The sequence below is a fragment of the Gadus chalcogrammus genome, chromosome 3 (assembly GCF_026213295.1).
Source record: "Gadus chalcogrammus isolate NIFS_2021 chromosome 3, NIFS_Gcha_1.0, whole genome shotgun sequence".
NCBI lineage: Eukaryota > Metazoa > Chordata > Actinopteri > Gadiformes > Gadidae > Gadus > Gadus chalcogrammus.
In genome coordinates, this window is record NC_079414.1 from 12,354,344 (window position 1) to 12,379,343 (window position 25,000).

General features: G+C 47.1%; 2 protein-coding genes across 4 annotated transcripts in view; one reads left to right on the top strand and one right to left on the bottom strand.

The window, feature by feature from the left end:
* Positions 1-279: 279 nt before the first annotated feature.
* On the bottom strand, positions 280-18,319 carry pla2g6 (phospholipase A2, group VI (cytosolic, calcium-independent)). 3 transcript variants are annotated; one of them, XM_056586019.1, is made up of 18 exons: positions 18,207-18,319; positions 17,294-17,517; positions 15,940-16,149; positions 15,121-15,301; positions 13,495-13,682; positions 13,209-13,305; positions 10,890-11,072; positions 10,309-10,417; positions 8,865-8,975; positions 6,819-6,909; positions 6,308-6,471; positions 5,909-6,059; positions 5,546-5,682; positions 4,157-4,311; positions 3,411-3,462; positions 3,033-3,148; positions 2,582-2,655; positions 283-2,193 (listed from the first exon to the last, which is right to left on the bottom strand). In XM_056586019.1, the coding sequence occupies exons 2-18, from the start codon at positions 17,509-17,511 to the stop codon at positions 2,049-2,051; spliced, it is 2,382 nt and encodes a 793-aa protein (XP_056441994.1). In that variant the 5' UTR covers positions 17,512-17,517; positions 18,207-18,319; the 3' UTR covers positions 283-2,048. The 3 variants fall into 3 exon arrangements, with proteins under 3 accessions (XP_056441995.1, XP_056441994.1, XP_056441996.1); XM_056586020.1 differs by lacking the exon at positions 8,865-8,975 and having other exon boundaries at positions 280-2,193; positions 18,207-18,313; XM_056586021.1 differs by lacking the exons at positions 283-2,193; positions 2,582-2,655; positions 3,033-3,148; positions 3,411-3,462; positions 4,157-4,311 and adding an exon at positions 4,320-4,762 and having other exon boundaries at positions 18,207-18,313.
* Positions 18,320-18,889: 570 nt separating this feature from the next.
* Positions 18,890-25,000, top strand: part of cbx6a (chromobox homolog 6a) — an 18,103-nt gene continuing 11,992 nt past the window's right edge. The window contains exons 1-5 of the mRNA XM_056587222.1: positions 18,890-19,083; positions 20,347-20,390; positions 20,595-20,660; positions 21,757-21,823; positions 22,122-23,189. Of these exons, the coding sequence (XP_056443197.1) occupies positions 19,015-19,083; positions 20,347-20,390; positions 20,595-20,660; positions 21,757-21,823; positions 22,122-23,189 (1,314 nt within the window). The 5' untranslated portion in view covers positions 18,890-19,014. The remainder of the gene's footprint in view (positions 19,084-20,346; positions 20,391-20,594; positions 20,661-21,756; positions 21,824-22,121; positions 23,190-25,000) is intronic.

Consider the following 25,000-nt stretch of genomic DNA (forward strand, 5'->3'; position numbering starts at 1 on the left):
ATGCACCCCGTGGAGCTGCGAGGAACAGCCGACCCCACATGTATGAGGTCCTGGGTTCACACACACACACACACACACACACACACACACACACACACACACACACACACACACACAATGCATCAGACCACATTCAACCTCCACCCACCCAAACCCCCGCACACACTCATACATCATATACACACACCAACACGTAGGTGACCTTGACCTGAAGGCATTAGCGTTAATCAAATGTAAGTAATTGATGGCCACAATTTTTGTTCAGTGTAAAATTACATATCTGCTTCTTTGTATGTGTGCCGGGATGGAATCCGCTCACCGTTCCGTGTCACTGTTATGCCCCAAAATATTGTCAACGTGATTACCAGATAGTGTTTATACCACGTCTTGACACACCTTCCTTTTTCCTGAATTCTGCCTTCCTCTGAGGATATATCGCCATCTGTGGGTTCAGCTGAGAAATGGACCAGTTAACCTATTTGTTTGTGACTACGGTAATCAAACTTCAACCTCATGACAACGTTACTTTTATTATTGTGATGAACACCCGTCAAACTCTGGTTTGGTTGTTTATCTTCTGGTTTAATGAATTGTTACTTTGGATGTATTACCTGGTATATGTTTGTCTATAGTAAATACGACTTACCTGAACATTACTTCAAATGTAAAGGCTCCTCTTTATTTAATACAGAGCAGGAGTTATAAATCGGTCGGTCTTCTGTCTGGCAGCTACCACGACGCGCCTCGCCAACTAAAATAGTGTGACCTGTAATATTTTTGTGTATACGTTTTTAATCTTCTAAACTTCTATTCCATTTCAATCCTGCCATCATTTTCTATGACTTATTATTTTGCGGAATTACATTTAAAGGTTTCATAGATCAATTCGTTTTGATTGGGTTGGACATGCAGTTACATAATGTACCCACAAGTCGGCGGACAAGCACACAAGACATGTTTGAAGCGCTACTGTTGCATTTGGATTCCAAGACTGGGTTTAATATAGGCTGGTGGTCCTACCAGACCATCGTACTTCATTTCATTTGAACAGAGGGTGAAATGAAAATTGAGCGGAAGTTTGGTGCAGCATGGTGCAGCAAAAAACGTTCCAAATGGCAAAAAAGACACTTGGACATATCTTGGTCATTTTATCAAATAGTTCACATAATTATAGCACAAATTATAGCACAAACTTGTTCATATTAATAATGATAACAATCTAACAGACAGAAGGAAATTCCAGTTAGGCAGTGCAATGACTTCAAGTATTTGGTTTGGTGGTCTGTATTTAAGTGGTTTGCGATATACGTTTCAATGGTAACAGCATTATTGGTTTGATATTCACGTTTAAGACAACAGTGGGCTACGAGAAGGGAAGTCTGAGCTATTGGTTAAAAAAAAAAAGCAAATAGTTCAACACTGAAATCAGTCACTCATGATGTGACCTTCACAGACCAGCCTATATGTATCAGATAAATATGCAGCAGTTATGGAAACATGTTGCGCTAGAGTGTAGTAGCAAAGTGTGGACAACAAACGTTCCAGAAAACGAGGCCACGGTCAGCATGATCTCATTAGAAGTATGCAACACCACATCCCCACCCCTTACTTAGACATTATTAAGACAAGCCAAAATTGGTGAGAAGCTGGTAATTGCAATCGCAGTTTGTGATTGGCTTATTTCAGGTAATGTCACTGTGACAGGTTGTGTCTCTACAGTGTGATGTCATTATTGTTGTTGTTGTTTAGGGAGCCGTTCAAAGGACTTATTCCTGTCCCTCAAGAAAGGCAGTTTTTTTTAGCAGCCATTAGGTCACTTGCTACCACACACAGTACACCTCGGTGTGTGTGTGTGTGTGTGTGCGTTTCATTTAATGTGTTCAGATGTTTCAGTGGAGTAAAGGAGTGGAACCTGGCGATCCTCAATGTCTTTGCTACAGAACAAAGCATGCACACGCCACACGCCTTCTCTCGTTTCTCCACTCATGCTCCTACTCTCAAGCCAAAGCCTCCTAGAGTCTCTGCTTCTCCTCACACTCCTCCCCCCCTCATTGGAGGATCAGCCTCTGAGCCAGGGTCTGCAGGACCTCCCTGTTCTCGTACAGGTACATCTGGGTCTCCCACAGCATGTCCACCAGAGCCGCATCGCTCACCTCGTCCAGAAGCACCTCCTGGGAGAGCTGGGGGCTCAGGCTGGTGTGTGTGTGTGTGTGTGTGTGTGTGGGGTGGGGGGGAGAGAGAGAGAGGGGGTACGGTTAGTATTAGTGCAACCCTAGGTAATGCTAATCACGCTGATCCAATCAGTGTCTACACACACAGCAGCATGGAAAGAACACACTTGATATGTGATATCTACTGTTCCTATTCACACTACCATTACCACTACCATCACTACTTCTAACTACGACCCTCAGCCCAAACTTGCAAGTCCCTTTGGATAAAAGCGTCTGCTCAATGACGACATGAAAATGGAAGGAGGCATGGTTAGCGCTAGCTTCTGTGCATGCAGCCCTTTAGCAGCTAATGCTAACTATGCTTCAGAACGACCCATGAAGGCAGGATTAACAGGGGTGGGACCGACCGGTTGTAGATAGTGTCGGTCATCTCACACCAGGCCGTGGCTCTGTCCACCGCACAGCCGTCCGAGTCTGTACACTAGAGAGACACAGACAGAGGCACACACAGAGAGAGACCGATATAGAGACATGGACAGAGACAGAGACCGAGAGAGAGTAACAGTGATAGAGAGAGAGATAGAGACAGGGACCGATACACAGAAAAGGAGACAGAGAAAGAAAGAGAGACAGACAGAGACAGAGATTATGCTGAATGTTATTACGGCCGTACATGTGGATTCAACACATGTTTGTAGGCATTTGACTATGAGGACTAGATTGGCCTCTGGGATTAGATTGGACTCTGGGATCAGATTGGCCATTGGGATTAGATTGGCCTCTGGGATTAGATTGGCCCTTGGGATTAGATTGGCCTCTAGGACCTCAGGGTCTCCAGACTCCTGATGTCCCACTCACACAGTCCACCAGCATCTTGCCCAGCTCCTTAGCGCCAACTATGCTCTTGGCCAGCTCCAGGGGGTTGGAGGGCCGGAACACATCCACCGAGTTCACCACCACCTGGGGGGGCTTCCCTGGAACACACACACACACACACACACACACACACACACACACACACACACACACACACACACACACACACACACACACACACACACACACACACACACACACACACACACTGTATTCGATTTTCCCAAAACGAATTATATAAACCCTCAACAGTGTCAACAGTCTCTACACTGTTGTATATGGACAGTAGATAAGACAGGGTGGTGGATCACAGAACAATAGTATTTGTATGGGTGCTGAATATCATTACGAGTCTCTCACCGGTGCCCAGGGAGACCACTATGCCCAGCTTCTGGACCTCCTGGCCACGGCCCTGAGACCAGACAAGAAGAACACTTTTCATAAGGTGCAACTGTGGGGGGAATTTTCACCGTCAATCGTTTCTGTGTTAATCTGTTTAGAATAAAGAGTAATCCAAATGTATAACAATTAGGCTAATTCAGTTAACTAATAAAAGATACAATAACACACAACAAACATAGAATAAACAAACAATGGACCAACAATAATCCAAGGCCTCAGATGGGAGTTCGCCCTGCGTCTCTCTAAGAGCTCTGCAAGGAGAAATCCAATGCATGGGCAAAAGCAAGGACTTCTTATGCAGTGTTGTCGGATGCTGAGAAAAGCTCTGCCCCCCAATAAAACTATAGTATTAGTTAACCAGATGGTAAACTAGCGATGACCCTCCTCAGGATGTCATAAAAAGGGGGGGACGTAGCCGTGCCTAATCAGTGGCCTGGCTTCTCGACCTTCCAGAGGGGGTAAGGAAAACAGGCACATACCAACAAAGGGCATCTAGAGAAACAGAACCTCAAAAATATAATTTTCCCATTACACAACCCAATTACTTAGGTACATAATGTTGACTCAAAATCCCTATGGTTGGGAAGGTCAACGTCGATAGTGACAGAACAACACCAGAAACTGCTGTGTGTGTGTGTGTGTGTGCGCGTGCGTGCGTGCGTGCGTGCGTGCGTGAGTGAGTGAGTGAGTGAGTGCTGCACAACCTCTGCCTTCAGAGCCTTGTTGTACTGGTGGATCTCCGTCATGGCATCTAGCGTTGGGTTATTGGACAGCAGGCCTCCGTCCAGGAAACGACCCATTGGTCGGAAATAGGTGGGGGCGGCACCACTGGAGCGGGCTGCCCTCCAGACCAGCTGCTCTGATTGGATGAAAATATATCAATATGTTAAAACATATATTATCACTTCTACATAAACACAAGTGGATTATGGTTCCACCCGGACTGTTAAAAATGTGGAAACTCCCCTTTGTAATGTCACTACAGGGAATATTTTGAAATGGCTTTTAATAGCTAATGAACATCGTACCTGATGGTCAAATGGTGGCCCTTTTTACCCGTTACATGTTATGTGATCCTGTTCATTTCCACCCATAATCCGTTGTCCATATGCACACACACACACACACACACACACACACACACACACACACACACACACACACACACACACACACACACACACACACACACACACACACACACACACACACACACACACACACACACACACCTTTGCCGGTCACCTTCCTACGCTTCCTTGCGGGCTCCTGAGTGTATCCTACAATCAACACATCCTCATCCTCCCATCCTGCAACAGTAACAGGGTCCCCACTCAGAAGGAAACCACGTGATTTGGGACATCACAACACAGACATATGGAAAAGCTAATTTCACACACGCACCAGCAAACCAGGAGGAGATGAAGTAAATCAAATTAAGATAAGATGGTGGGACTCTCCAGTTGCTGTAACTGTAATGTTTAAAGCAGCCACTAGAGGGACTCCAGTTTGAGGTGAACGACGACTAGCTGAAACATTGAGGATCTAGGGCACTGGCCTCGGGAGGGGGTGAGGATGTTCTATGAGGATTAAAGAGGACCAACACATCCCCCCCTTTCTTGGCAGTGTGAAGTGGTCTCTTGTTCTCAGTGGGTATGAAAGCAGGGAAAGTATTTGGTACTTCCCTCCAAGAACTGTAGTTAGTAGAAATAGCAATTAGCATTTAGCTAATTTGCTTTGAAGTGAGATGTAGCAGGTACACTGTCTCTGTGGTAGTAAAGAGGTTATGTTAGATTGTTGAGACGACAGCTCTCATGCACTCTCGCAAACCCTCACTCTTATGCACTCTCAAACTCTCACTATTGTGCACCCTTGTGTACTCTCAAGCGCTCTTGTGCACTCTCACTCATGCCCTCTCATGCAATCTCATGCACTCTCGCAAACTCGCAGTCTCGTGCACTCTCTCAACTCTCACTGTCATGCACTCTCGCAAACTCAATCTTGTGCACTCTGGCAAACTCTCACACTCATGCACTTTCATGCCCTCTCATGCACTCTCACTCTTGAGCACTCCCTCCCTCCCTCCCTGCTACCTTGTGGGATGGTGAGCTGCTGGAAGGTGGCGGTGGAGGCGTAGGGCGGCGCCCTGGCCAGGGAGGGGGGATCGTAGTTCCTGAAGATGTGCAGCTCCCCGGGGTGCCGGTCCGCTAGCACGCTGGTCACCATCACCCTGGAATTTGTGGATCGAATTTGTGGAAAGTTACGTAACTTTGTATACGGGCTCAGCAGTGAAACATTGACCGTGTGCGCCACATGCTCACTATCGGCCCTTTCAAGGTCCGATGCGTACCAGGACTTTGGTCCCCGTGTCTATGTGTTGCGGGTAGCTTGGGCCTCAGTGATGAAGACCTTCAGTGTGTCTGAATGAGTGAGGTCTTTATCAATTCTGGTGTTACCTGGGGTAGCGGACTTCGGCCATCTTGGTGTTCTCGCCGAACTCCTTCTTCAGGAAGTCCTCCAGCGGCGCCGACTCGTACGGCCGGGAGCCCTTGAACACCTGCTCCTTCATCCTGAAGTACAGGCAGCGCAGGTACTCCATGGACTTACCTGAGGGAGGGAGCAGACCCGGGTCCTGAGCCAAAACCACACCGGGGCGGAACAATCCACGCACCACCAAACACCCCTTTGCAGAAACACACACACAAATCCCTCTCACTCTCACACAGACCCAAACCTGAAACTGTCTCACACACGTACGCACACCTAGCTCAGAGAAACACCTCTCACACTCCCACGGATATACACACACCCACACACAATCAAACCTCTGACACACACACACAGACACTCCTCACCATGGATGATGGCCAGGGCCAGGATGCCCCCCGTGCTGGTCCCGGACACCCAGTCGAAGAGCTCCCTGGTGGGTCGGCCCGCCTCCCTCTCCAGGGCGATCAGCAGCTGGATCAGAACCAGACCTTTGATCCCCCCGCCATCTAGACACAGCAACCGGTCCACCCTGAGAGAGAGAGAGAGAGAGAGAGAGAGAGAGAGAGAGAGAGAGAGAGAGAGAGAGAGAGAGAGAGAGAGAGAGAGAGAGAGAGAGAGAGAGAGAGAGAGAGAGAGAGAGAGAGAGAGAGAGAGAGAGAGAGAGAGAGAGAGAGAGAGAGAGAGAGAGAGGCAGAGACAGTGAGAGGCAGAGAGAGAGGCAGAGACAGACAGAGACAGAGACAGAAGCAGAGACAGAGACAGAGAGAGAGAGAGAGAGAGAGGTAGTATACGGAGCAAATGGACCTCATGACAGTGAAATAATGGAATCCAAGTAAACCAGTAGACTGTCAGTAGAAGGGCGGACATGTGACCTACTTCTTCCTCTGGGGTTTACCGCCGTCCACCGCCGACGACCCCCGACTCATCGCTCCGACTGAGGCCGCCACGTGCATTAGGTCATCAAAGCCTGTGCACGCACACACACACACACACACACACACACACACACACACACACACACACACACACACACACACACACACACACACACACACACACACACACACACACACACACACACACACACACACACACACACACACACACACACCACAAATTGACAAATGACCCAATAGCTTCCAGTTCATTCAGACCCATGTCAATAGGGAGCAGGTAAGGCTTAGGGTCTCTAGATCAAGGTTGCCTACACGTATGCTGTGGACTCCCCACAAACACATAAAATATACATTATGATAAACTTCCTTGACAGGGCCAAAGACAACTGGTTGACAAACAATGTTTTTCCTGGAACCAATTTGAAATAGTGGTGGGGGGGTACGTATATCCCAGACATGTACGACCACTGCCGGGTGGTATGACCGCTTGTCCGGTGAAAAGGTATGGATTCTCCCTGCGGTAAGGATCTCAGCAGAACTGTTTAACCGGTACGGTAGTAAATTGATTTCTCTATCAATTTACTCCTGAGGAAAGAGAGGCTCCTAGCACCGATCTGTGCAGAGTGAAACATAAACGGTGCGCACCGAGTTTACATCAAGCCGATCGATGTCAACGGAGCTCCGAGGACGGGATTGAATGGACTGAACTAGGGAGTAAAACACCAGGGAAGAAGAAGAAGACGGCGAGGAAAAATTGATACCACACAAGGGTTTTTTGTCAGTACTTTGATAGGAGGTTTAGCTTCAAAGGCAATGGCACAAGGGCAAAATTGAGTGCATCGTGTTCACCTGCCTTCTAGCGCCTTCCAGTGTTTAATCTGGATTTTTTTAGTTCATACCCTGGTATATTCGTTTGGCCACAACGCCCACTAGGTGGGAAAACACTGACCTGTACCAATTTGTTTTTCTTTTGTAAACAATGCAACTCCAAAATAGACGAGAAAAAAAAGCTTGGAAAAAACAGCACAGCTATCCGTCTTTGTTTTTTTACTTTTAGCGCAGACATCGGAATACAACCATGTTCCATCCTGCCCTCTGAAGCACCAAACGACCACTGATGCTGCAGACCTTCAAGGGGAAATTCCTGTTTCCTTTTCCAGGGGGCGGCTGGAACGAGGCCGGATGTTCGTTGCTAACCCCGAAGACATGAATAGAAAGGCATAGCTTCTATTGATGTATTTTTAGATGACAGACGAGTGAAGCAATGTTATGTCTTTCAAGGCTATTCTTGTGGGGACACGTTGACAACCGAGGAGGAGCTAATTCAAGACTTAGATTCACTCAGATGGCGCTTTGGGGGGGGGGGGGGGGGGGGAGCAGTGGGGTGCCTTTCCTAATGGAAAGTAAACCCCACTAACAACCACTAACATCTGACTTGGTTACAACCCGCATTCATTCCCAGGATAAATTACTATTAGTGTTCAAGGTTATCTATTAGCTCCAGCTCCGATCGGAAGCTAAGAGCGTAAACGTAAGTAACCACATTTTTTCACTCGCCAGATGCCCCTGCGTTTAACAGCTTTTTACCCTGACTACACAACAACGCTAGACTGACCTTTTCAAATGTATCCACGAGGAAGAGCGTCTTAAACCTAACTTGACAAAAACACAATTTAAATTAGCTGACATCGCCAAACCAATTAGAAAATACCTATTCGGCATTTCAATGGGCCGATAACAACGGGCGCAGAACAAAATGCCTCTGGATCCATATAGACCTAAAACCGATCACAACGACGAAACGTGGGGCTGGTCAGCGGCAGCCATCTTGGTTGTTTATGAAAATGCCTCAATGAAGTTCCCATGGGGGTGCTCCTCCCTTACAATCATTGTATTAAACAAGACATGAGCTCGCAGATTCGTCTGGTTCCCGTGCTACATTTCACCATGGACGGAGGGCCAAACTACAGGATGAGGTGTGGACATGGCCCCTGGTGGTGGAGGCTGGGTGGAGGACAGTGTTTACCTATGGCTGGAGCAGAGGGCGTAGCTGCGGGGGGGCTGGTAGGCGTGGGGGGGTGGCAGCGTTGGACCCCCACGCTACAGAGCATGTCCAGCAGGATCTTTCTATTAGGACCTGGCATGCATACACACGCAAATGGGTTAGACACGCACACACACACACACATGCAGAGAGTAGGAGCGGGAGAGAGGGAGAGAGAGAGAGAGAGAGAGAGAGAGAGAGAGAGAGAGAGAGAGAGAGAGAGAGAGAGAGAGAGAGAGAGAGAGAGAGAGAGAGAGAGAGAGAGAGAGAGAGAGAGAGAGAGAGAGAGAGAGAGAGAGAGAGAGAGAGAGAGAGAGAGAGAGAGAGAGAGAGAGAGAGAGAGAGAGAGAGAACTGGAAATGGATTTAGAAGATGGCAAGTAAGTGACTATCGTGCATCAACAAAAAAAAATTAACACATTCTCTTCCCCCCTCCTCCTCATTACCAAGACTAATGATAGAGTAAGTGCGTGGTTGCTCCAAACACAGATGTTCCCTTTATGTCTTAAAGTTGCAGTACGTAACATTTCAACTAGCTCGTAGCTTAAAATAACCTGGAAATATCTGTCAACAGCGCTTCTGCTTAAATTGTGATTTCAAAAGGTTATTGATAATATCACATCCTATAAGTATAACAGATGCATTCTACAAATAAAAAATACTGGGCAACCTTTAAGATTCCCTTTGTTTACAAGAATCAACGTTCCAAAGAGCCCAGCCCAGCTACGCGTCACACAAAAGTGTTTGACTTTACCATGGCATGAATATATAATCCGTTAAAACCCAAATATCATTGTAACTGAAGACTGTATCTCACAGTTGAAGTGGGAGGTTGTTATGGCAACCTTTGTCCCCCATTTAAGAAACAACCAAATACGTAGTGAGGCTATACCTTGGGTTGGGATGAGGTCATCACTACATATTTAATGTGGGGATCAACTGTCCCCAGCCATCAACAGTTGAATGAGCTCATGACGTGCTCCGAAGAAATATAGCTGCTATCTAGTTAGCCTCCAATTCAACAGGAAAACACCTGAAACCAGGACATGTTGTTCCCTAAAATAAATATATTCCAGCTAACCTCTCTAAGTCCATTTTAACAAAAATCTACAATAGCCATTACATTTTATGATAGAATTAGTAAAGTCGAAAAGATCTTGCATGAAACCCTTTTGAAGGTTACTTATTGCCTTTGCATAGAGTACCATCCATGTGTTACCTCATGTTATGCTATGTATTATGTATATGCACACATGCTTGTGAGTGACACCGGATATTAGCGTGTTATAAACAACGCCAACAGCAAAGGCAAGGGGCGATTCTGTCTTCCCTTTTTAATGGCTGTGATACTGTTTTTGTGAAGTCACGAGTGGACACACACACACACACACACACACACACACACACACACGGACACACACACACACCTTTGCTAGTGCGAGCAGCGATGAGCCCAGGAGTCTCCCCAAGGTCGTTGTGGATTTCCACGTCCGCCCCGAACACGATCAGAGCCTTGATCAGGTCCATTTGGTCCATCTTGGGCCCAAAACACACACAGGAGAAGACTCAAACATGGCAGCTCTGATTTTAAAGCTGTACACTTATCCTCATGTACAGAATGTTCACAGAAATGGAGATCACCAGATATCTAAACAATTCAGGATAATTCAGAGATCCCCATAAACAACTGAAATAATCCCCCATGACCATCCAGTATCATTTAAAATGACGACAAACCATCAGCACCAGAAATCCTAAAAACTCAATGGTTAGAGCATGGCATTATCACTGCCAGGGTATGGGGTTTAAATCTCTATTAGGCCTGACTCACGCTAGGAAATGTATGCACTGATGGAATTGTACGACCCACTATTGGCGCCTATGTTATAACGTCATTAAGCAAACATTGTGACACTGCACATGCGCACCGAATTGATTGAGTACAGGCACACACACACCCACACACACACACACACACACACACACACACACACACACACACACACACCTTCATGGCGAGGTGCAGCGCTGTGTTCCCGCCCTGCCCCCTGAGGTTGGCGTCGGCCCCGTGGGTCATCAGCACCATGGCCGCCTCAAAGCGCCCCCTCCTGGTCACAATGTGCAGTGCACTCTCCCCCGTCTTACTGAGGTAGTTCACCGCACAACCCCGCTCCAGCAGCATCCTGCACATCTGAGGGGAGGGAGGGGGGAGGGAGGGATTAGATAAGATGTGAGAAGAGAACATGAGGGAGACAGACATATAATGTATTGATTTCATTTAAATGTGATAGATAAAAACCCAAGAGGCTCTTTTCACATCTATTTAAAGGGATACTTCACCGATACAGAACCGTCGTTCTATCATTATAAAATAGCTATTATAAAATAAAAATAAAGATTTTCTTCCCTCAGGCTAACCCAGTCTTCTCTTGGCCCAGCTGTCCTCCTTACATTTCTCCTGACCTGACGTCAAATGACGCGTTTGGCGTCATGTCAGTAGAAATTTGCTTGCCTGCTAGAAGGGCCGGGGACTACACACATTTGTAAGCCCACCAATAAGGAATGAGGGGGGCGGGAGCTCGCGTACGAGATGTAAACACAATGTCCGCCATGTTTCTTCACACCTTAGCCAGAGAATTAGACCGACACAAACCTCCGACCATGGCCGAAGCAAATTTGCAATGGGAAACAGCCGAAGTGGAGACCCGTGTATTGATTCTCGGCCATGGCGGAGAAGGAATTGGGGGAAGAAACTTTGGCGTTGACTCTCTGAAGTCCAGACTGAACTGCAACTTCAGATTGATGTGGAAGGACCAGAGACGTCGGAGAACCCGACGCAGTCGTTTATTCATAATATCATCTCAAACGACTGCGTCGGGTTATCCAAAGTCTCGGGTTCATCCACTTCCACATCAATCTGAAGTAGACTGAACCGCGACATGGAGGAGAAAGGGATTGTTGCCCGCGGTTGTGGACCGCAATTGTCTTCCGCCGGAGCCCCGCTGCCTGCGCAGAGGCACCACAGCCTCGGCAGCGGGCAGCGGGCAGTTTCTGGGGCTCTGCGGGGCTGCGGGAGACAATCGCGGGCCACAATCCCTTTCTCCTCCATGTCGCGGTTCGCAGTACCACATCAATCTGAAGTTGCAGTTCAATCTGGACTTCAGAGAGTCAAATCCAACGTTTCTTCCCCAAATTCCTTCTCAACCGTGGCAGAGAATCAATACTCTGGTCTTATTTTGCAAACCCGCACCCGCCCCTACCCGAGAATTACATTCCGCCCTCGACCAGACCTTCTATAAATTGATACCGATGCCTGACCCGCACCCGATGGAAAATTAGACACATTAGATGGAACGCCGGGGAATTACACTATCTGGTGTTTGGCGTGGTGCTTTAGATTGCTGTGCAAAAAAAGCACATCATCCAATTCGCTCATCGTCTCGCTCGCAATCGCAAAATCCGCGACCGACCCGCCCTGTTCAGGCGTCACACCCGACCAGCACCCGTGTCCGACACAGGTCGTACATTATCTTTCCCCCGTTTGTGCGAAATTGTGCCGGTCACCTGTCGGGTACCCTAACCCGGGCAGGACTCGGGCCGAGATAACCCCCACTACGAGTCTTTACTTGTTGTGGAAGTACCAGAGACGTCTGAGAACCCGACGCAGTCTTTAATTCATAATATCATCCGGAGGCGCAAACAGCTTTTGGCCGTGATATTATATATTGTTATATATCTATAGATAGCTCTATATTAGATAATATGATATTATTTAGATATAGAGCTCCGGGAGCCGCAAACTTCAACAATCACTTCTCTTCCATGCTGCTGTTCACAATGGACTGCAGGGAGTGAACGCTGATTGGCTGTTATGTTACGTTCCTCAGGGAGTGAACGCTGATTGGCTGTTATGTTACGTTCCTCAGGGAGTGAGCGCTGATTGGCATTGTGGGAGTTGTCGGCTTCAACCCGCAAGAACCAAAAAGTCACTGTCTGCCTTTTCACGGTCAAGGAGGGACAAAATTCAGTTAAGTATTCCTTTAAAAAAATCCTATATTTTGTATTAAGTACTTTCCCCATTTTCTTTCCCACATCAGGAAACATCTTGGAGGTCCGTCATAGACCTTAGAAGGATCAATGCATGTACTTTGTGTTTATGTGTATATAAGTGCATGTTTAAATGTGTTAAAGTGTTTACGTGCGTGCGTGTTTAGTGTGTGTACGTGCGTGCCGGTTTAAGTGTGCGTGCGTGTTTAAGTGTGTGTGCGCGTGTGTTTAAGTGTGCACGTGTGCGTGCGCGTGTGTTTGTTTATGCGTGGGTGTCCACCTCAGCAGTCTTGGACCAGTGGAGAGGACTTCCTCCGTAAACAGGGTCCTCAGCCTGGAGCTGTCCTGGGTCAGCTGTAAGAACCGCCTCTGCACACCTAACACACACACCCACACAGCCCACTGCAGTGAGTCCCCCATGTACATACAGCAACACATGTAGCCATAGTTAAAATGCATTACAATTTCAACTATTCCCCCCCAGACCCGAGGATCAACACAAAAACATCGGAACGGAAACATTGACACATCTCCCCGTTGACCTTCATGCATCGGCCCATTCTCACCCCTTTTCGCTGTACTTCATGGCAGAGTGGATGGGGTAGCCGCTGCCCCCCGTCACGTCGCAGCGCGCCCCGCCGGCCAGCAGGGCGGCCACGGCCTCGGCCCGACCCAGACGGCACGCCACGTGGAGCGGGGTCTCCCCCGCAGTGTTGAGCTCGTTAACACCAGCGCAGAGACGTGAACACAGCACCTGGGGGGGGCGAGAGAGGGCCATTTGACACAGTCACTCTGCTGAATAATAGAGGATTTCCTCATTACCATTATCAGTATATTAGGGGCCGGACACTGGAGTGGCTTTAAGGTGTTTTACCTGCCAATCAAAGTACCCCCATAACCTACAGCCTGAGCATCTCAAATGACATCTATATGAGTTCACTAGGCGTCATAGAAAATAGTCCAAATAGTAAATTAGTAGAATCTGTATTGAATATTACTTATCTGATAGTCAATCCAATATCTAATAACTATCTGATATCCAGACTAAATCCAGGCTGTTTATGTTTGCAAATCGCATGTTTCAATGGATAATTAAGTAATGCTTGTCAAAAAAAAGATGATACACACGTCAATTAAGAAATACGTATGTGAGACAACGATCCAAAATGTCTGTCTGCAATGTTAGGAGAGCAGAATGGAGAGAAGGTTTGACAAAAGCATGGATGACTGAGGCCACTAAAGAAGGAGGACAACAGGACAGCAGTGTGTAAATAGTTAGTAACTCTACAGTGTTCTGCACAGACGATAACCACGCCCCCAGGCCTTGTTTACCAGCCTACTGGGAACCCCGCTACCTCCTGAATCACTGTTTACAGGGGAGCACTCTCAAACTCACTGCTCTGTGATAGTAGGACCTTGTCTTGTTTTTAAATATATTCTTAGGAGGTGAAGAGCTTTTAACATTACTCTTTAGCAGACCTTTAGCCAAAGGGACTTGTAGCAAGTCACATGGAGATACTGACCATTGCAAGGCAGGGGTTAAGCATCTTGCCCAAGGATGCTGTGGGCATGAGGGTTAAACCAAAGAACCATTTGAACGGAAGTCAATGATCAAGACCACTAGCCTGCCCTGGGAGTGGAACATGATAACTTAATGATAATGAACATAACGAACCATTTACATATTTATCCTTGTGAAACATGATATTCCACATTGATGCATCACGAATGTCACAAATCCGAGAGATAAAGAGGAATAGAGGAAATAAACAAGCCACTGAAGGAGTGGCCTACCATGAGAGCAAAATTGCATCCCTAAAAGGGTGTGATAGGGTTGGCCAGTATGATATCACTGATTTCTGGAAACAAATATTGCAAAGCTTAAAATGTATGTGTCAGGGGGGGCTGGGCCATGGGTGTGTCTGACTCCCAGCGGAAAAATCCTTGGTTGGATCTCTGGAGTCTACTTGTTGGCATGTTTGAGAAAGATACCCTAACTCCCACCTGCTCCTGTAAATCACTGTCCTGTTTTGCACCACAAGTCGGTTAGGAATAAAGTGTCTGCTATGTGAATAAAATAGTACACATACAATTACTTTAGCATAGAAACAGTAACTGTCGAGAACGATTGAGAAAGAATGCTGTGACATGGAAACAGTAACCGTGGAGAATGATGGAGAGAGAATCGTCACCTTGACGACGGCGGCCGTTTCCTGCTTGGCGGCGCAGTGCATGGGCGTCTCGCCGTTGTGGTCGGCGATGTCCGTGCGCGCCTGGCTCTCCTCCAGCAGCTCGCGCACGCACACCACGTCGCCCCGCTCGCACGCCACGTGCAGCGGTGTCTGGCCCGAGGCGTCGCGAGCATTGAGCTGGCTGGCCGGGGGGGGGAAACACGCCAATCAGACAGGATGTGCGGTTTATGTCTAGTGCACAGTGAGCTTTCAGCGGCGGGCACGCTAATGATGAAGCACGACCTAGGGGAGACCCCATCCAGGGCGTAGCGCACAGCTCAGACCTTCAAACCGTTACACACCATATTCAAACATTTTCAACTTTGACCCAGTTTGAACCCGACCTTTTAAAACAAGGTTAATCCTATTAACTATAGTGTTTACCTATAAGCTATGTTTTGACGTACAGGCTAGAGCAAAGGAAAACAACCGTACATAAAGTCAGCACCTCTGAGATACCAGAACTATTCGACGTACATTATAAATCTCATCACAACCTCTGAAAACAAACATATTTTTTGCCGGTGAAGGCCATCAATCAGGGCTTCGGTGCTCATTCCACGACTAGATTTCCTATTCTGTTGTTAACGGTAAGCTAAACTTTCTTTGTAAATTATTTAAAAGAAAGACTATTAGACAGATGTACGAACACATCCCTAATATAATCAAAAATGAGGTACTGCCGTCTCCTCTGATTTTGATTGGTGGATGACCACAGCATACTCAAGCGCAGTTTGAAAGCACAAGGAGAGCGGTAGGACGCATACAATGACCTCTGACCTCTGGATGTAGTTGTGTTTCAGACACTCCCGCAGGCCCCGGTCAACAGCAATGTGGGCGGAGCTCCAGTCCGGGTGGCTGCGGAGGCAGTCCACGATTGGCTGAGTGCTCTCCGCCTTCAGGTGTAGGGTCTCGTAAAAGGGGCGGAGCTTGAGGGCGTACTGCGGGAACCAGTTCAGGGCGTCCTCCTCCGCTGGCACCTGGAACAGCCTGGTGGTGGGGGGGGGGGGTATAAATACATAAACTGTATTTATATGGCTCATAGATGCTGTGTTCCCCTCGCAGGAGGTTTCAGACGCACTATAGGCAGCAGGATACTGTAGTGATCAGGGTGTTGACACACTGCTGAAATCTAATCCTAAATCTTCAATCTCGATCCCGCATATCCTCAGCCTACCTGTCGACTTCTAAGAGCAAGCTACCCAAACCCCCTACCTGCTGCTTTACCACACCACATGTAATAACTATTTATTAATCAAGCAGGCACTTGCAGTGAATTCAGATGCATGTAGTTCGGAGGAGCAGGTAGGGGTTAGAGCATTTAGCTCAAGGATGCTGAGGCTGTTGACTACTGGAATCAAACGTTGAACATTTAGACAGGGAGTCTAAATGCTAAAGTAGCCACTATACTAACGTGCCTCTTTGCATCTGGGTCACTTACAGGGGTAAGTCAGTTAATACAAAAAAAACAAAGGACAAATAATGCAAAAGATTACATAAAGTTTAAGAAGTTAAAGTGCATCTGATGTTATAAGATAAGTTTACGAGTGATACTGGACATGCAGCTTCACAGGCAGGTTTAACATAACACTAGAGACTACTGGCTTTGTAGCCCCAACCCACCTCCCCCCCTCCTCCCCCCTGGGTCAGAATGACTCACCACAAATCAAGAAAACACTCAGTATGTGGGCAGCAAGCTTCTATCACAGGGGACCACTGTCCTCAGTGCATGTCAGTTGTAACGTGAGAAAACATAACTGAGAAGAACCACAAATTTGAACCAAACTAACAAAAAAGTCCAGCTCTAATGCCTACATAGAATAAACACAAAGCCTGAGATGGTCCCCTCTAGGGTGTCCTTGATTCAATACTTATTGTGTATAAGTCTGTTTGTTTGTAAGGGAATATGTATTGTTGATGACTATAATTCAGATCATCTGTGTACTTTTCCATTCACCAGTGTCAAAAAGTTCATTATGAACTTGAAGGGGTACCATAGTTTCTATAACAATTTGAGGATGTGGTAGTGCGCGTGTGCGTGTGCGTGTGTGTGTGTGTGTGTGAGTCATTCAGGTCGTTGCATGCATGCATGTATACGAACACAGCAGCCTGCACTGCTGTAATGTATCCCCACCTGATAGCCAAAGTGGGATTCTCCGGACACATGAGCACACAGTCCCATGACTGACAGGCCGGGTTCCGGTACAGAACCATACGACCCTCCTCCTTCAGCCGGACCTTGCCTCCGGTGCCGTAGTCGGACAGCGGCACATCCTTCACACGGTACGGGTTGGAGAAGAGATTGGACGACACGGACGAGACCGTGTCTAACAACCGACCCAGAAACTGCATGGTCACCTTTGAAGACAGAATGTGGGTTAAAGAGACCTGACACAAACGACGACGTCTACTCACTGTACAACTAGGGCCCCTGGTCTGTTGTCTGAATCATATTTCAAGTATTATCTTGGCTATTGTTTATTTGCCAATGAGGGACATGAACAAGGTATACAAGCCATTGCATTAGTATTTTAATTGCTTGCTGCATCCGGTACATTCAACACCATGAACCCTTCCTACACTAGACAGTAGACACTGGCTTAAAGGATTGACAAGACAACCTCCGTTTAATAAGTTGGGTAAGTGTAGATAGATACATATTCTATATATTTTGCTATGACTTAATTCATTGTTTACCTCTTAATACCTCGTATTTACCGTCCTGTACATAGTACATTCTACTGTGACGCCCGACAATTCCCATGTGGTATTAAGAAAGTACGCAGGCCTGCATCCATTTTAACAGCTTATTGCCCATTCCTATTTCCGCAGAACCACCACTCCACTCTTGGTGGATCTCTCTCATGAGTCTGGGCGATGTCGTCTCAGTGTGCAGATCACACTGGCTCTCAGATGTCACGAGTTTCTCACCGTCCACAATTTAGTTGACACGCGCCACACAGTTTACCTAGGTGTATGTCCTGTCTGTTAAATGCATTTCGTTCCGCATTGTTTGTGCCTATACAATAAAGCAGTGAGCCACCTACCTCTCCAGTGAGTGTAATCGCATTAGTTTAGAATGAGCTTGATGCTGTTGGTAGGGCTGCTTCTTGCCCACCGTGGAGTTGACTTCTGAGTCCTGACGTCAACGTCAACAACCACTAGGTCGCTGCAACCAAGCTTGCTTTGATTGACGTAAGTATCAGACCAACCAAGGGTAGCAATGGGAGGGACCTGTGGGAGGAATGCAGCGAGCAATCGCGCACGACACCTTTGCAACGCCGCCAGTTTATTTCAGTTTATTCGAAACACACAAATAACGAATGGAAAAAACAAGAAATAAATAATGTGGCATGTTGGATTAGTCAATTATAAAGGAAGATGTATCACATATATATATATATATATATATATATATATATATATATATATATATATATATATATATATATATATATATATATATATATATATAATAAAAAATCCCTGATCGGAATTGAAAACTCAGTGATCATGACTGGTTTGACTTTATATATTTTATATATAAATATGTTATATATACATGTAATATATGTTATATAAACACATATAAATATGTGTTATAAATATAAGTTGTGTGTGGTTGCATCTAGGGTTCATCATCTGGTTCATCGCAACGGAGTCTTTGGCGTTGCTAGGACGACGGTGACCTTAGCCACGTGACAGCCCTCTCCTTCCGGCTGGTGTGTTTTTTTGGGCCAGCTCGTACGCTGCTGTTGTGTCTGCAGCCACAGACAGGAGACTAGTGAAAGTAGTCGACCCTCGCAGTGGGAACTACTTGTTTAGACAGAGTGGTATAGCAGTCGGGCATGAAAGATGGAGCTCTCGGCGGTGGGTGATCGCGTTTTCGCCGCGGAATCCATCCTCAAGCGCCGCGTCCGCAAGGTAAAGAGATTCGCCGTCCCGCCTGTTTTGATCGTATATCCAGATGTTGCAGGAGAGGGGTCTGCTCAACACAGCTCCACTATGCACACCCGGGGCTTACTTAAAGCAGATTGTATATTATATAGGCCTTGCTTACAGGATGGGCTAAAAGCTAACCGGTTAGCCTCAAAGTCGTGGATTGTGGATTACGTGCTGGATGATCGATAACGGTCGTAACAAACACGAGTGGGCTGACGTGTGGGATACCAGCGTGTGAACCTGAGGCTGCTAATCCACTTGTGTCGATAACGAATCATCAAAGGGAGTCGTGTTACTTAAAGCACTTTTCCTCCCCCGTTTACATATTTGTACTATTTGTGAAGATCTCAAAAAGGGGCTGTTGGTGAGATTAGATTGTGTGAATATACGCAAATAAACCAAATAACACGTGTGTGTTTGTCAGGCTGAGGTTACTGTTAATACTAATCTGTATGAATAAACAGTAAGAGGAAAGGTTAAAGCTACTTCCGATAGATTATGATATGAAATATTAAGGGGTGGTGGTTGTTTTCCGAACTGATCATCATGGCTATTTGGACTAAACTATTATCTCACAATTAAACCTTCATACTGGGTCAAATGGGAAAATTCCAGCAATCACATAAAGTAATAGCTGTTTCATTATGTGCATGTTGCTGACGTTGCGAGTCAACTTCTTGGTACTGGGCATTGTTGCTACACAGCAAGTAGCCTACTAAGCGGAGTACTACGTCAGGGGGGTTATATTATGGCCCAGGCAGAGCAATAAAAATAGCAACACAAAGAGGGGCCAATCGTGGAGGGGACAAAACCACACATAGTAAGACGAGAACAAAATGCAGGGCCCGACTTTACTTGCAAGCGAATCGCAGCTACAACCAACTCACTACTAAGCTTTTGACATAGAAAATAAAAACTATTATTTTGCGTTGGTTTATAAAAATGTATAAACAATATAGGATTTATTATTTTGAGATTGTGATTTTTTTCTAGCTCAGAACAGGCTGTACGCTCCAGCCTCAGGCCAGTGCAGTGTATGGATTTTGTTATGCCAAATCTGTGGATTGAAAAAGTGCACGCACAAATGATCTGTCCTAATACCGAGCATTGGAAGGTCATATGACAGCGCGGTAAAAGTAATTTAGATGATGAAATCTGAGTAAGTGTGAAGAAAACATTGCTTCTTTTGTCTTAAACAATTTATATTTATTCCTCAATCATAAATGCGTTTTTTCTTTTTTACAGGGTAGTCTTGAATATCTTGTGAAATGGAAAGGCTGGGCACTAAAGTAAGTGAAACTTTTAATAGTAACTTGACACATTTGTGCCGTTTCTTTTTAATGTATTTTTTATTATGATGTGCTAAGCGTTGATTTATGAGGATGTACAGTGTGCTCAAGTAGGATGTTTTGCCGCCACGGTTGGAATAACAGGTAGCGGTTTGTTCTGAAAGTGATTCAACAGAGCTCTAACTCAATGTCTGTTGTGATTAGGCACAGTACCTGGGAGCCAGAAGAGAACATTCTGGATGACCGCCTGCTCCTGGGCTTTGAGCAGAAGTAAGTGTTTCTCCAAAGTTGTAAACAAAAAAATCGCCCCATGAAGGTGTGGACGACTGGGATTTGAAACTTAAGTTCATATGATGTGTAACTATATTAATCTCCTAAAAAATGTAACATCTTCAAAGGGATGTGAGTTCTGGCCGGATAGTCTAGTGATTAGGGTGTTTGACTCTTAATCTGAAAGCTTCTGGGTCTAAACCCCAAAGTCTGAACCTTACTTGTAGGCGTCCATGAGGAAGACGCCAAAACTCCTACCTGCTGAGGAATGACCGATCTAAAATCACGGCAGTGCTTTTGAGAGTGACTAGTCGTCATCATAATTTTCATTGTGTCAGTTACGTTTTAAAAACACACTTTGGAAAGTCCTCCAAGGACTTAAACAAACTTCCTTCGTTAGTTTGTTTGTTCAGTGACTATTTCAAAGGTCTATTTCTCTATTTCCCATTCCTTAAATGATGCCTTAAATGAATCCAAGACATGATGAATGTCAAAACATGAACCATTTCTTAGTGATGCAGAGATCTTTGTTACCCTGCTCCTCCTCTCTCTCGCAATCAATGTGGTTAGATCGAACCAGCCATCACCACACACACCGTATCATTATCTGCAAACCGTACAATAAACGGTTTGCAGATATCGCTATCTGCAAAGTACAATGAACCGGCTCTCAACACCACTGCCCTTCGTTCTTGTATTCGGAGGTTCCCAGTAAAAGTCACCTAGGTGGAGTGTAGCAATGGACATGGGTCATGTTCTTATTAATATTTCTTTGTATTGTAGCTTTTTAAGCAGTTTTTCTTGTTTGAGCCATTTGATTGTTTTCACTTTTTGAGTACTTTATTGAATGCACCCATTGTATGTTGCTTGGGACAAAAGCAGCAGCTTGATAAATGTGAAGTAATTGAATGTCTCTGGTCACGGTCTCCTTTCGGTCTCTCTCACCCTCTCCTCTCTGACCCTTTCCTCTCCTCCCTCTGTTTTCTCTGTTTCTTGTTCTCCATCTTTGTTTGTGTCTCTCCAAAACTCATCCGGATCAATCAAGCTTTTTTTTTTTAAGAAAAAACACATTAAAAAAATTGTGTTTGTTGTTTAGGGAGCGTGAAAGAGAAATGCACGGGCCAAAGAAACGAGGGCCGAAACCCAAAAGTCCTGGCATGAAGGTACTCTTTTTATCTGGTTCTAATGATCAAATCCAAGCCAACCACACAGCCCTGTCAACATCAAACACACGTGACGCAATTTTGATTGGCTCAAATTGGTGCCAGCCATACAAACTAGAATGAATAACATTCCCTGGCACCAATTTTCGTCAGAATTTGCATCGCATGTGTTTGGCGAAATCTCTAATTCTCAACGATGGTTCACCTAAGGCTCACGCTGTTCTGAGTAACCATGCATGCTGAATGGGCCCTGCTTCTTCTTCACGTCCCTAAGCTGTGCACACGCATTGTTCTGCAGGCTCGTACTCTAAAAGGGGAGACAAGCACTGGGGACGCCAACCAACGTAAGAGCACCCGCCGCGCCTCTCCAGGGGACCCCGCCCTAAGCCCTCCTTTACCTCCGTCCGCTGCTGCTGCCACCTCCTCTTCCTCCGCCTCCGCCGCCTCTGTGACCCCCGCCGCCAAGAACTCCTCCCTGGCCTCCACCCACAAGCTGAAGAAAGACATTCACCGCTGCCACCGCATGTCCAGGCGCCCCCTGCCCCGCGCCCTCGCCGCCTCCTCCGGGCCCGGCCCCGGGGGCTTCCCCTCGCGCCCCCACGCCTCCCCCTTCTCCGAGACGGTGCGCATCCTGAACCGCCGGGTCAAGCCCCGGGAGGTGAAGCGCGGCCGCATCATCGTCAACCTGAAGGTCATCGACAAGCCCGGCCGGGGGTCCGTGGCCGGCGGCAGGGGGGCCCTGGCCGGCCGGCAGAACCTCCCGTCCCGCAACCGCATCATCGGGAAGAGGCATGGCGAGGCGGCGCCCTACCGGCCCTTCCAGCCCCCGCTGAAGATGCTGGGCTTCCCCATGTACGGGAAGCCCTTCGGCCTGCAGTGCGGAGGGCCCCGGCCCTTCCACCCGCTCACGGGCGGCCCCGTCCCTGAGAGCGCCGCCCAGGGTCAGCCCGGCCCGGCATCGGGCCCCCCCTCCGGCGCCCCTCAGGCCCCGGCCTGCTCCCAGCCCCGGCCCAGCCAGCCCGCGACGGAGGCCCCCGAGAGCCGGACCACCCAGCCGTCGACGCCGAGCCTGGCGGCCGTCACGTCCCCCTCCTCCTCCCTCCCCGGCGACGAGGCGCCCTCTGCTGTGTCCGGTCGGCAGGCCAACCCCCCGCCGGCCGCCCCCGCCGAGCCCTCCCGAGTGCCCGCCGAGGGGGACCCCGATTGGCGCCCCGACACGGGGCCCAGCTGCAAGGGCGTGGTCGTCACCGACGTCACCACCAACCTGGTCACCGTCACCATCAAGGAGTTCCCCACCCCCCCCTCCTGCCCCCCCTCCCCCTCCTCCGCCGGGACCGAAGCTGGCTCCGCCCCTTCTGCCGCTGCTGTTGAGCCCGCCCCTCCCAAGCCATAGGAAGGTCAAAGGTTAGAAAGCCAGTTGTCCATGACAACAGATTGATTCTCGCCAATGTTGCCACTTTGCTTCCCCAGTGTTCCCCTCCCTCCTTTAAAGGATTGTACCGGTGTAAGTGTGACTATTATTGGACGTACCAGCCTGTCTTAAACAAGTTGAGTTTACATAGCTGTGGAGATGAGTGTATTGTTAAGGTGGCTCTAGTCCTCCCTTAGGAAGCGGTCAACATGGCCCTCCATGCTTCATTGAAACAGTTAATGCTATTGGTTTGTGGGGAAAACTTCCCCACTAATCCTTCCGTTCTTAGGAGTTAAAGTTTGCCTGTGATATTGGTTAAGCCACTCTAATGCAAGAGATTGAAAACCGCACAGCTTATTGAATTATTTGCCTCTGCTCATGGTTTACTCTGCGCCACTGTCCGTAAAACCTCTTAGTCTCTGATTGGATGTTGAAAGTCCAATCAGCGGCCCTCAGCCATGCGGGTTCCTCACTGATGGCAGTGAGCAGAGCTGGTTACAGGATTGAACCATACTCTATACAGAGCTCACAAACCACCATTAAGACTAGGAGATGTTCCAATAATGGCACAAATACACCGATATCCTCCTTTTTCAATTTGTTGCTGTATTTGTGTGATGAATAATGTAATTTTAACGCCACCCAGCCATTGACTAGTAATAATAATAATGATGATGTAATAATGGTAATAATAATGGCATAATATTTTTGAAATAGAGGTATTGAAGATGCAGCCTGTGCCCCTTGAATGGCCATATTTTGTTCACTTGCACATTAGTGACTTTGTATAGACTGGTCCCCCGACTGGGAAGCAGCTTTCTGCTCAGTTCCTTCAGGCTTGCTGCACATCCCGTGTTTGGTGTCATAGCGTCGTAGTAAAACACCCACAAACTAGGACAGTGGGCGAACTATTACCAAGCACACTTAGTGTACATGAAAGAAACTAAATGCCAATTTGATACATGCACTGCCCCACAAAGGGGTGTGTTGAGCACCTTTTGGTGTCATGCCATTTCGTTGCCCATCCCTGAATTTCGCTGGTTGCCCGACCTGCTGTTAGTTTGACAGGGGATAGGATCTTTGCACAGTTAGAGTCCAAGCCATCGCATCCACATTTTGCGAGGTAAACGCAGCAACAGAATGCTTAAAAAAGCTACCAATGTCCTTCACCCTACTCCCAAGGCCTTTCCCCCGCCCCTCATAAATGCACAGCTAATAAGAATTTGCGTTTATATGCACGCACATCGCACAGCCTTCGAACAGAGAATTCGTAAAATCACAAAAATCCATAGATTTCCAACTGATGGCCGATTTTACTGTGTGGCCCCACAGACATTGGTTTCTCTTCCTCGAGTCCTCCACCGTTCTGTTATGTCCGCCATGACGCTAAACTGGCGAGCAGTCTGTGATTCTTTTTAATTTGCCGCATTTTAGCTATGTGACTTCTCAGATGATATGGCAAGAAGGTTAAGTAGAGGTTAGGTTGTTGGTCGCGGTTACCCTCGCCCAGCCTACCTGTCAGAACGGCTCCATAAACCCAGCTTCTTAATACCTGAAGCTTTACATCCTGGTCGCTGCTTTTCACAACTTGTATAACAACAATAACGGGACCCAGACAAACCATGACTCCATAAGGTTTAGTGGAGTCCGAAGCTCCTGGAATATCGTATCCCTTCCCTGGTCTGCTGTCTAACAGTAGTTTCTGCTGTTAGCTCCTCTTTGCTATTAGATTTCGCTGTTCAGTCGTTTATTGAAATCGTTTTTTC